Below are 12,801 nucleotides of genomic sequence, written 5' to 3' on the forward strand. Positions count from 1 at the left end.
TGTATGACATCAGAAGGTATATGCTATCAGATTATCTCTAGGTTATCCTAAATTTGATGATTTGCTTAAGGGGATGGCTATCAGATCTCTTAAGAAAAGGTATATTTTTCTCTTTGCAATTAATATGTAATCTGTGGGGGGTGATATTTTGAGTCCTGTTTCTTGACAATCTTTCACCCAGTGGTTTTAGGAGTTTTATTTTAGTCACTTATCACATTGGGGTTACAAAATGGTGATTTTTATACTTCTATCATTCCTTTAACATTTATTAGCTGACTTTTTAATGTAAAGAACTTTTCCTCTTTTTAGCTCTTTGTTTTTCTGATTATCACTATGGACTCACAGATTTTTAAAAAATAAATGAGTTATAATCTGTAATTCTCTTTATTCTTTTTAATGCACAAATTGTCCCCAGTTTGTCTAGGGGAACCCCTTAAGCCAGTTCCTGTGTCCTCATTTGAGGAGTCTTTGAGTGCTTTCTTGCTTATCATACAATGAGTAAGATGTTCCAGACTCATGTACTTTTCTTGCCCTAGATCTAGAGCCGTCCTCCAAAGTACAGCTCCTTTTAGTGAGTAATGGTATTTAGAAACTAAGATCTGCATCTGCATGCTAGGTAGGCTTATTATATAATACACACACACACACACACACACACACACCCTATCTTTCATGCCGTCCAACTTCCACGTTTGCCAATGAGAAGTTTGAAGTCATTCTGATTTCTCATCCATAGTTTGTGACCCACATTTTCTCTCTTTTAGCATCTTCTCTTTGTCATCTGTGGTCTGTAATTTCCTGGTGTGAGCTTTGATGTGGGTGGGTCTGTTTACTTCCATTGTGCTGGGTACTTTGTGAACCTACTTTTTTTTTAAGTGAAAGTGAGTTTATTTTTAAAACTTTTTTTTAGTTTTATAAATTAATTTATTTTTAGCTGCATTGGGTCTTCGTTGCTGTGCACGGGCTTTCTCTAGTTGTGGCGAGTGGGGGCTACTCTTTGTTGCGGTGCGCGGGCTTCTCATTGTGGTGGCTTCTCTTGTTGTGGAGCACGGGCTCTAGGCACGTGGGCTTCAGCAATTGTGGCATGTGGACTCAGTAGTTGTGGCTCGCGGCCTCTACAGCGCAGGCTCAGTAGTCGTAGCACATGGGCTCAGTTGCTCCCTGGCATGTGGGATCTTCCTGGACCAGGGATCCAACCCATGTCCCCTGCATTGGCAGGCGGACTCTTAACCACTGCACCACCAGGGAAGTCCCTCTTTTTCTTCTTTAAAAAAATTATTTTTTGTCACACAGATATCAGTGTTTTAAGTCAGGTTGGATGTACCAAGGTCTCTGTTAGTCCAGTGGTTGGGACTCGGAGCTCCCACTGCAGGAGCTTCTTCCCAACCCCGGGCTCCTGAACCAAGATCCTGCAAGCCCCGTGGGGTGGCAAAAAAAAAAAAGAACAATAACAAAGTAAAAAATAAAATAAGACTAGGAAATTAACAGATATGTTAGAAAGAATGTAAAAATAAAAATATAGATGAATCAACACCTGGAAGGTACATCAGTACCACAATAGTAAAAAAGAGGAGGGAAAAGGAAAAAAAAAAGGGGGGGAGCGGGCTTCCCTGGTGGCACAGTGGTTGAGAGTCCGCCTGCTGATGCAGGGGACACGGGTTCGTGCCCCGGTGCGGGAAGATCCCACATGCCGTGGAGCGGCTGGACCCGTGAGCCATGGCCGCTGAGCCTGCACGTCTGGAGCCTGTGCTCCGCAATGGGAGAGGCCATAGCAGTGAGAGGCCCGCATACCGCAAAAAAAAAAAAAAAAGGGGTGGGGGGGAGCGAGGCCTGGGATGTGGAGGGCGGGGCCTAAGCAAGGGTGAGGTTTGGGCGGTGGGTGGGGCCAATGCTCTGGACCCACAGGTCTGGAAAAGGCCCTGGGGGCTGTGGGGGGTGGGGCTTAGGCTGAAGGAACAGAAGGTTACCAGGCGTGCCCCCCACCCCTGGTCTCAGAGGGCAGGGGACCTCACCTGGGAGCCCAGCAGGCTTCCTGGGCTCCAGTGGTCGGGGCAAACACCCTCCTCTCCTCTCCTGCTCCTCAGTCCTGGAGGGCCCCTCCCACCTGCCTCTCCTGATCTCCCCAGCCTCCCTCCTATGCCCCCAGCACCCGCATGGCCTGGAATGGGGCTTTGGAGGTGGGGGGACAGGCTTGGGAGCTCAGCAGGCTCCCCGGGCCCAGTGGGCCAGGTGATTGCCCTCTGCTCCTCTCCCGCTCCTCCCGGAGAGTCCCTCCCACCTGCCTCTCCTCTTCTCCCTGGCCTCAGGGGCACCGATCCTGTCTGGCCTCCACTTCTCCTCCCCTCTCAGTCTCCCTACCTCTAACTGGTTCACTCCCATCTCCTTGGGCATCACAGCCCCGCACCAGTGGCTGGCAGGCGTCCTAGTTGTGGGGAGATGCTAACTCCAAGTCTTCCCACACCGCCATCTTCACCAATGTTTTTTTTTTTGTTTTTTTTTTTGTGCGGTACGCAGGCCTCTCACTGTTGTGGCCTCTCCTGCCGCAGAGCACAGGCTCCGGATGCGCAGGCTCAGTGGCCGTGGTTCACGGGCCCAGCTGCTCCGCGGCATGTGGGATCCTCCCGGACCGGAGCACGAACCCGTGTCCCCTGCATCGGCAGGCAGACTCTCAACCACTGCGCCACCAGGGAAGCCCCCACCAATGCTTTTATAAGTAATAGGCATTCAAAAAATATTTTTTGAATTGAAAAAAAATTACTCTATTAATGGCTTTTTAAATGGTTTTTGTGACACAATATTATTTCTAATTGCCTTAAAGAGTGTAAAATTTTCCAAAAAATTTTTCTTAAAATATATTTCACTTTGATTTGATTTAAACCTGTGCTGTGTACTTTTTTGATAGTAGGGGATGTGGATGGGAGAGATATCATGAAATCATATATCAAATAACTTAAGTATTCTAATTAAAAATTTTGGAACTATTATACATATATACATTTAAGGTATTATGATGACTGTGATGATGCTTGTGATGTTATACATTTAGATGAAATGAAGTACAGAAGTTGTTTGTTAGTGAATTTTCATCCTGCAACTTTTTCATATGGTTTATAGTTTGTGCTTAGTAAATAGAAATAGATGTTAATTTTATTTATTTTATTTTTACTATAACAATATCCTTTTTGTTGGGAGTGTTGGACTGATTATTTGGACTTACTTGTAAAATAAATGTAATAAGAACTTTTTATAGAGTGTTCTTTTTAACTTCTCACAGGTATTATTCTGCTCTAAAAACTATGGAACAATTAGAGAATGTGTATTTTCCCCGGGTTAGTCAATACCGGTTTTGTCAGCTAATGATAGAAAATCTTCCTAAGCTCCGTGAAGATATTAAAGAAATCTCCATGTCTGATCTCAAAGACTTTTTGGAAAGCATTCGCAAACATTCTGACAAAATAGGTGAAACAGCAATGAAACAGGTGAGACTAAAAAGTAGAATTTTATTTATTTATTGAAGTATAATTGATTTACAGTGCTGTGCCAATCTCTGCTGTACAGCAAAGTGACTCAGTTTTACACATACAGACATTCTTAAAAAGGAGACTTTTAATTTAATGTTCGTTAATAATCTAGGTTATAGAATATACCAAAGTTTACTTTTTTTACTTACATAAAATACTTGTTTTTGTTTAGTTTTAGCCTTTTCTTAGCTTTCCTTATTCTTGTTTAGAATGGATTTCATCAGCATTTCTTCTTTGGTTTGCAGTTATTCCTTATTTAATTAAGTAAAGTTGATCTAACTTGATTCACCAACTGATCTCTCAGCAATCTTCCCCATGTATGTAGTATCACATTAACTTTTTTCAGCAAATTTGGTATAAAATTAGCTAAAAAGTGGCAGCCACAGAGGTAAGTGGGAGCCCTTTTATGCTAAGGTTATAAATTGTTCTCTTTTTAAAGCAAATTGAAAGTATTATCTTTGAATTAACTCTTACAGCTCAATAACAGAAAGGCAAACAATGGGAAAATATTTGGCAGTTATAAAATTAATGTACCTACCTTTTGAGTCAGCAGTTACTCTCCTAGGTATTTACCAATGAGAAATGAAAGCGCATCCTCACGATGCTCGATGCTCAGCAGCTTTGTTCACAACTAGCCAAAAAACTGGAAACAAGCCAAATGGACATCAAAAGGAGAATGGATACACAAATTGTGCTATACTCATGCAATAGAATATTACTTAGCAATAAGAAGGAATGAATTTCTGATATGTGTAACAACACGTATGAATCTCCCAGACATTATGCTGAGCTACAGAAGCTGGACACAGAAAAGCACACACTTATATCTATTTGTATGCAATTCTAAAGCAGGCAAAACTAATTTAAAGTTAAAAAAAAAAAATCAACACAGTAGCTGTCTCTGGGTGGGGAGATTGCCTGGGAAGCGACACAAGGGAACTTTCTGGGGAGATGGAAATGTTCTATACCATGACAAAGTATATCCGCTTGTCAAAATTGTATAGTTAAGATCTGTATATTTTACTGTATGTAAGTCTTATCTGAAAAAAAATTGTAAGGGCTTCCCTGGTGGCGCAGTGGTTGAGAGTCCGCCTGCCAATGCAGGGGACATGGATTCGTGCCCCGGTCCGGGAAGATCCCATATGCCACGGAGTGGCAGGGTCCGTGAGCCATGGCCGCTGAGCCTGCACGTCCGGAGCCTGTGCTCCACAATGGGAGAGGCCACAACAGTGAGAGGCCCGCGTACCGCAAAAAAATAAAAAATAAAAAAATAAAAATAAAAAAATTGTAAACAATGCATGGGGGGTTTGTGGAGTGAATAGGTAAAGACATAGATGAAACAAGGATGTATAAACATTAATTGTTGAAGATAGGTGATGTGAACTTGAGAGTTCATTATATTTATCTGTTTACTTTGTATTTGAAATTTTCAGTAATAAAAAGTTTTAAAATTATTTAAATGAATTAAAACTTCTAAGAGTTCGCTTTTAAAACCCCCCAATAATCACAGTGTCATAGAAATAAAGCTATGTTCATCATGCTTTCTAACTCCTGATTTTTTCTCAAGTATTACAAACTACTTTAGAGAAGCTTTTATTTTCTTTTTTAAAAAATTTTTAATTAATTAATTAATTATTTGCGGTAGGTGGGCTCCTTAGTTGCAGTAGGTGGGCTCCTTAGCTGTGGCTTCAGGGCTCCTTAGTTGTGGCATGCGAACTCTTAGTTGCGGCATGCATGTGGGATCTAGTTCCCTGACTAGGGATTGAACCTGGGCCCCCTGCATTGGGAGAGTGGAGTCTTATCCACTGTGCCACCTGGGAAGTCCCTCTTTTTTCTTTTTTTTTAAATTGAAGTGTCGTTGGTTTACAGTGTTGTGTTTCTGGTTTACAGCGAAGTGATTCAGTTATATGTATACATATTCTTTTTCATGTTTTTTTTCCATTATGGTTTATTACAGGATATTGAATACAGTTCCCTGTGCTAAACAGTAGGACCTTGTTGTTTATCTGTGTTATACATAGTAGTTTGTATCTGCTAATCCCAAACTCCTAATTTATCCCTCCCCCGCCCCCTTTCCCCTTTGGTAACTCTTAAGTTTGTTTTCTGTGTTTATGAGTCTGTTTCTGTATTGTAAATAAATTCATTTGTATCATATTTTATATTCCACTTATAAGTGATGTTGCATGGTATTTGTCTCTTTCTTACTTTCTTCACTTAGTATGATAATCTCTAGGTCCATCCATGTTGCTGCAAATAGCATTAATTCATTCATCCTTTTATGGCTGAGTAGTATTCCATTATATATATACACCACATGTTCTTTATCCCTTCATCTGTTGATGTACATTTAGGTTGCTTCCATATCTTTGCTATCATAAACAGTGCTGCTGTGAACATTGGGGTGCATGTATCTTTTCGAATTAGAGTTTTCTCTGGATATGGCCCAGGAATGGGATTGCTGGATGTTATGGCAACTCTATTTTTAGTTTTTTAAGGAACCTCCGTACTTTTTTTTCTGTAGTGGCTGTATCGATTTACATTCCCACCAACAGTGTTGGAGGGTTCCCTTTTCTCTACACCCTCTCCAGCATTTGTCATTTGTAGACTTTTTAATGATGGCCATTCTGACTGGTGTGAGGTGATACCTCATTGTAGTTTTGATTTGCATTTCTCTACTAATTAGCAATGTTGAGCATCTTTTCATGTGCCTATTGGCCATCTGTATGTCTTCTTTGGAGAAATGTCTGTTTAGGTCTTCTGGCCATTTTTTGATTAGGTTGTCTGTTCATTTTTCTAATTAAAGAAATATGTCTGTATCAGATTATTGCCACAGCAGAGGAAATTAAAATTCAGTATATGAAGTTTCTTCCTATTTTAACTTTTAAAGGATTGGCTATAAATCAGATAACTCCATTATATTTCTATTAATTGTTTCAGCTTTACACAGTATTATATTCTATGTTAACTTGCCTTGTTTAATAGATTGTTTTACTTTGAGGATACATTGATTTTGAAAATTCTTTACCAGGATGAATTTACTTTAAAAAATGAAAACAATGTACAATAATGTAGGACTTGTGAGGATATACAATAATGTTTTCTAAAAGTTGTCTCATTTTAAAAAAATTTGTAGTTAAGTGTTTCTTACCTGTAGATGGACTATAGCAGATTTTCTTTTCTTTCTTTCTTTCTTTTCTTTTTTTTTTACTTTTCTCATTGTTTTATTATTATTTTTTAAATTTTAATTTTTTTATTGAAGTATAGTTGATATACAATGTTATATAAGTTACAGTTTTACGATATAGTGATTCACAATGTTTAAAGGTTATACTTCATTTATAGTTACTTTAAAGTATTGGCTCTATTCCACATGTTGTACAATATATCCTTGTAGCTTATTTTATACCTAATCGTTTGTACCTCTTAATCCCATACCCCTATATTGCCCCTCCCTCTTCCCTCTCCCCACTGGTAACCACTAGTTTGTTCTCTGTATCTGTGAATCTGCTTCTTTTTTGTTATATTCATTAGTTTGTTGTATTTTTTAGACTCTATGTATAAGTGGTATCATACAGTATTTGTCTTTCTCTGAATTCTTTCACTTAGCATAATGCCCTCCAAGTCCATTCATGTTGCTGCAAATGTCAAAATTTCATACCTTTTTATGGTTGAGTAGTATTCCATTGCGTGTGTGTGTGTGCGTGTGTGCGCATCTATATCTCACATCTTCTTTATCCATTCATCTGTGTATTGGACACTTAGGTTACTTTCATATCTTGGGAATTGTAAATAATGCTGCTGTGAACATTGAGGTTTATGTATCTTTTTTTTTTTTTTTCTGGTACGCGGGCCTCTCACTGTTGGGGCCTCTCACTGTTGTGGCCTCTCGTTGCGGAGCACAGGCTCCGGACGCGCAGGCTCAGTGGTCATGGCTCACGGGCCCAGCCACTCCGCGGCATGTGGGGTCCTCCCGGGCTGGGGCACGAACCCATGTCCCCTAGCCTCGGCAGGCGGACTCTCAACCACTGCGCCACCAGGGAAGCCCTATGTATCATTTCTAATTAGTGTTTTTGTTTTTTCTTTTGGATGTATACCCAGGAGTGGAATTGCTGGGTCATAGGGTAGCTCTATTTTTAGTTTTTTGAGAAACCTCCATACTATTTTCCACAGCGGATGCACCAATTTACATTCCCATCAACAGTTTATGAGGGTTTCCTTTTCTCCATATAGCAGATTTGATTTTCAAATTATTTTGATAGTTATCTATTGTTAAGATTAGTTAAATACTTGGTTGACAAAAGTTCTTTTTTGTTTGTTTGTTTTTTGTTTTTTGGCCGCGCTGAGTAGCTTGTGGGATCTTAGTTCCCTGACCAGGGATCAAACCCAGGTCCTGGTAGTGAGGGCACTGAGTATTAACCACTGGACCTCCAGGGAATTCCCCAAAATATCTTTATTTGCTGTAAATAAGAAGAAGCTACTAAGCAGAATTTAAACCACACTTTTTGCCTCTCTTTTCTATGAAAGCTAGGCCTGGGGCTATTTTCCCTACCATTGGGATGGTGGGAATATGGTTAGTTGTGGGTGGTGTTATAGGAACAGAAATAGTAGAAGTGTAGGCCAGCAAGTTAGAGTTTGAACATCACATTAGTAGCCTGGAAAAAATAAATATTAAGAAAGTGTAAGAGAGTAAGATTTGAAGCCAAGTTCAGGAAAAGAATCCAGAGATTCTGAATCTAGATAATATGATTATTCCAGAGAACTATATAGGTTAAGAAAGCCCCGGTAGAACCAAAAGATTGGACATTAACTCACTGTTAAGCTAGAATAAAGTGTGGGATTTCATAGTTTTCCTCTGAAGAGCTCCTCTTTCTCCTCCACTGCTGACACAACAATTCAAGATGCTCACAGGACTGCTGGTACATTTTATGCTAAAATGGGAGTCAGAGAAGCAATTGATTCTTCCCATAGCACCTCCCATTATTTTCAGGATCTTAAGTCTTCCTGAGTGATTGCCTCTGATCAGTGAATGTTCTTCCACACTGGTGAGCTCTTCAACTTTATGTTCTTGCCTTCAGTATCTTTATTCTTGTTTTCAGTACTTTTTCTCCTACATGTGAACAAGGAATTATGTGTATGCCATGGGGATTAAAAACACAATCACATGGAAGATTTTTCAGTGTGAAGATGTGAACAGTAGTTTAAAGTTCATGTTCCGTTATACATTTTAATTAAGAGTTTCATTATTAAACTTATTCTCTCTGACCTGTTTTTCGTAGAATGGTTTTGGACTTTTTCTACCTAGGCAGTCCATCAAATCATGGGCTCTAGGACTTAAGGTTTATAAGAATTTCCTGCTGGGCAGGAATAGACTTCCTGGTTCACCACTATTTTCTTTCTTTTTTTTTTTTTTTTTTGTATAAACAATCAAGCTCCCTACCTCTGCAACCAAAAGACAGATGTTTTATACAGAAACCTTTCCTAATCATCTGTCTATAGGGATTTTTTCCTTACAATATTTCCTTTAGAAGGTGTCTCCCACGAAACTGAGAGGTTAGAGAGTTTTCTTATGGTGGAACAACTAGAGTCCTTAAGATCTGATAAGAAAATTTGTGTTTTGTTCAATTTTGGTTTCCCTTCTTGCACCCATTTAATATCTTATGGTTTTTTTGAGCATTGGAAGCCTTCTGGAGTCTCTCATAAAGTGTCATCACTTTGTCAGAATCACAGTTCGGTTCTGGAATCTCCTTAGGTGACATAAATGGAAACCTTGTACTTTGCTAAGTAGCTCCCTCCCTTGGAGGTTCTCTGTATCTTGTGTTTAATTCTGTGATCTCATGTCCCATTTATGGATTTGCTTGTTATATATTCACTCGAATGTCCTATAGGCACTTCAAACTTAGCATTTCTGAAAGTAACCTCATTATCTTCTCACTAAATCTGTGTTTTCTGTATTTCCTGTCTCAGATAGCAGTATCTCCTGTTTTCACAAGCCAGAAACTGGGGAGTACTTTAGACTTTTCAGGAGTATTTATACTCTATGTAGTTTGTTACAAAGTCCTACTTAGTAACTATCAGTTTTACTTCTAAATATCTGTAGCTTCTGTATCCTCTGCTGTACATACCCAGACTGTTGTTATATCAAATTAATTATTCTCCTTATGTCTAGTCTTTTCTCCTTTTGCTTATTATCCTAAAATTCAGCGTTAACCACATCACTCACTCTTCAGTGATTCCCGGTTACTCTTTACCTAAGTTCAGATCCCTCAGCATGAAACAAAAGCCTCATCTCTGGATACTCCCCCTTCCTGTGTGCTGCAGCAGTAGCACTACTTTGACTACACTGCTTATTTCCTCTACCTAGAACGCCTTCCATTCTTCTAAATTTTCCAGTCTGATGAATTGCTGCTTTTTTCCCCCCCAGAAGCTGACTTAAGTATTACTTCATCTGTAAAATCTACCTTCCTCTGTCTCACTACTGCTAGTAAGCGATGGTCTCTTCCTTCTCAGTGCATATGTCTGTTGTACTTTTCACACTACACTATAATTGCATATTTTGTGTTTTTAACTGGACAGTGAGTTTTTTAAGTGAGGGGATATATCCTATTTATTTTTACCTTCCTGGGATCTAGCACTGTGCCCAGCATGAGATGCACAAAAAGTTTTTTTTTTTTGAAGGAATTTAGAGCTGAGCTTTAGCTTCTCTAGGGAGAATTTTTTAAAGTAAAAGGCAGACTTGCGTTTGTAGTGTTTTTTTTCCTCATTCTAATGTGATAGATGAATCCACTATGAGTAGTCTGATACTTAATTAGTCATTAAATACCTAAAGTTCATAGTCTCAGTTAACATTTTCATATTATATCCCCTGGCACACATTTTAATACTGTTCTTTAGGGGAGAACGGGACTAAATGGTCAAATAAGTTTTGGAAACCTGGGTTAAATAAAGTTAAGCATATTTCTTATGAATTGTAAATCCCCTGGAAGGGAGGTAAAGTATGTAATATTTATCTTACTTATTTGAGCATAGAACCCTTTTTTCAAGGAGTATCTATTGATAATGTGTGAAATGTTAGTTTTGTACATAACACTGTTTGGAAGCAGTGTTCTAAATAAATGATTTTTTACTCTGAAAACCAAAAATCATAGACAAAATAAGTTTGGGCACAGAGGGAGAAAGGGAATTCTGATTTTTTTTTTTCAGTGAGTAGGTTAATAATGGTAATGGAGGAGAAGGGATAATGATTTTCTTAAGCACAAGCCTCTGGAGCCAGCCTTAAAGTCTAGGTGAGGGCAGAGCTAGATTTCTGTGATTTGCATTGTCTGATTACCTGGGATTAGAAAGGTCTGATTGGCAGTAGTGTATTCCTCAGAGAAAATTCACCCGAAAGAGACAGTGGATAAACTTTCTACATGCTAACAGAACAGAGTAGCTACGATCTGACCTATCACAACAGAGGGAATGTTCCACTAACATGCATTATGTAAGGAAATTAAAATCCTGGAATTAAGCCTATGTTTTTTTCAATCTCTGATAATGAAGTTCTGATAGTGAAGTATCACTAAAATGTATAAAAAAAATACAAGGCTTCTCAACTTATTAATCTGTATAAATGTTCATTTTTGTCAATAATTAAGTCAGTTGTGGGATAACAGCTTCTGCATTCTTAGTCTTCACAAGCTGTGGTCATTTTCTGTGGAAGATAAAATAAGCTTGCAACTTGATACCATAGTTCCTTCTGTGAGGTTAGTAGACATTTTTCTCTACAAATAATCCATTGAAGTTAAGGCAGTATATTTTATGTATGTTCCTGTATGTATCATATCTTTTAAATTTTCTAGTGTTTTTATTTTTATTTATTATTTATTATTTCTTTTTGCGGTATGCGGGCCTCTCACTGTTGTGGCCTCTCCTGTTGCAGAGCACAGGCTCCGGACATGCAGGCTCAGTGCATGGCTCACGGGCCTAGCCACTCTGCGGCATGTGGGATCTTCCCAGACTGGGGCACGATCCCGCATCCCCTGCATCGGCAGGTGGACTCTCAACCACTGTGCCACCAGGGAAGCCCAAATTTTTCTAGTGTTTTTAGATGAATGTATTTGGTTTTCCTCTTAAAAAAGAATTAGTGGTAATTGTTTTGTAAAACCTTGACAGTGCTCCAAACCAAAGGTCATTAAAATAATTGAATCATTATTTGACCTGAATCACTCAATGGAAGATGAGTATACTCATTGGTAATTGATATAAAGCTTAAATCTAGGATGCAAAACAAAGTCTAAATAATGGAACTATTAGACATAGACTTTAATATTAATTAATTAATAATGGTGTGGCCAGAAAGTTCATTCGGGTTTTTCTGTAAGATGTTATGGAAAAACCCGAATGAACTTTTTGACCAACCCAATGTATTCAAGGAATTATAAGACAAGATTGAGAAGTTGGAGATCATTGGAAACCATAAAGCGAATCATCTTGAGATTCTAAAACTGAAAATATATTAACAAATTAAGAACTCATCGTATAGGAGGCAGAACATATTAGACACAGCTGAAGAAAAAATTAATGAACCAGAAGATAGGTCAGAGGAAAATATCCAAATTGAAGCCCAGAAAGACAAAAGAATGGAAAGTACAGGAAAGGGCTTAGAGACATATGGGGTGAGGTGAAAAGGTTTAGTGTATATGTAATTATAGTCCCAGAAGGAGAAAAGAGAGAGAATAGGGCATAAAAAATATGGACAGACCTTGAAGCCACCAAAGTGCTATGAATTCTAAGCAGAAGAAATACAAACCCATATTTAGGCATATAATAGTAAAATACTGAAAACTAACAAAGAAAAATTTTAAAACAGCCAGAGGAAAAAATGTATTATCTTCAAAAGGACAATAATAATATCAGTCAATAGCTGACTTCTCAGCAGAATCAATGGAAGCCAAAACATAGTGAAAAGTATATCTGAAGTGCTGATAAGCCTTATGTGTCAACCTAGAATTCTGTACCTAGCAAAAATCTTTTAGAAATGCAGGTGAAATGAAGGTATTTTTCAGATAAATAAAAACCTAGATAATTTTTTTCTAGCAGACCTGCACTAAAGGAAATATTAGTGTTTTCAGACATAAAATCATCCCAGTTAGAAGGCCAGAGATGCAGAAGTAAATAGAAAGGGCAACTATTTGGGATAAAACTACATATCTATTGGCTGTATGAAACAAAATCATCTTATAAGGTTTATGTATGTATAGAATTAACAGTGTGAAACAACAACCACACTTAAGTTGGGAGG

At 38.5% G+C, this 12,801-nt stretch overlaps 1 protein-coding gene across 4 annotated transcripts in view; it reads left to right on the top strand.

The window, feature by feature from the left end:
* Window positions 1-12,801, top strand: part of EXOC6 (exocyst complex component 6) — a gene marked incomplete at its 5' end in the record, with an annotated part of 206,041 nt that overhangs the window by 51,029 nt on the left and 142,211 nt on the right. For all 4 annotated transcript variants that reach the window (XM_082630075.1, XM_082630072.1, XM_082630073.1 and 1 more), the window contains one exon: window positions 3,275-3,479. In XM_082630075.1, coding sequence (XP_082486201.1) covers window positions 3,275-3,479 — 205 coding nt within the window. The remainder of the gene's footprint in view (window positions 1-3,274; window positions 3,480-12,801) is intronic.

Source organism: Mesoplodon mirus (assembly GCF_964341445.2).
Source record: "Mesoplodon mirus genome assembly, chromosome: 2".
Taxonomy (NCBI): domain Eukaryota; kingdom Metazoa; phylum Chordata; class Mammalia; order Artiodactyla; family Ziphiidae; genus Mesoplodon; species Mesoplodon mirus.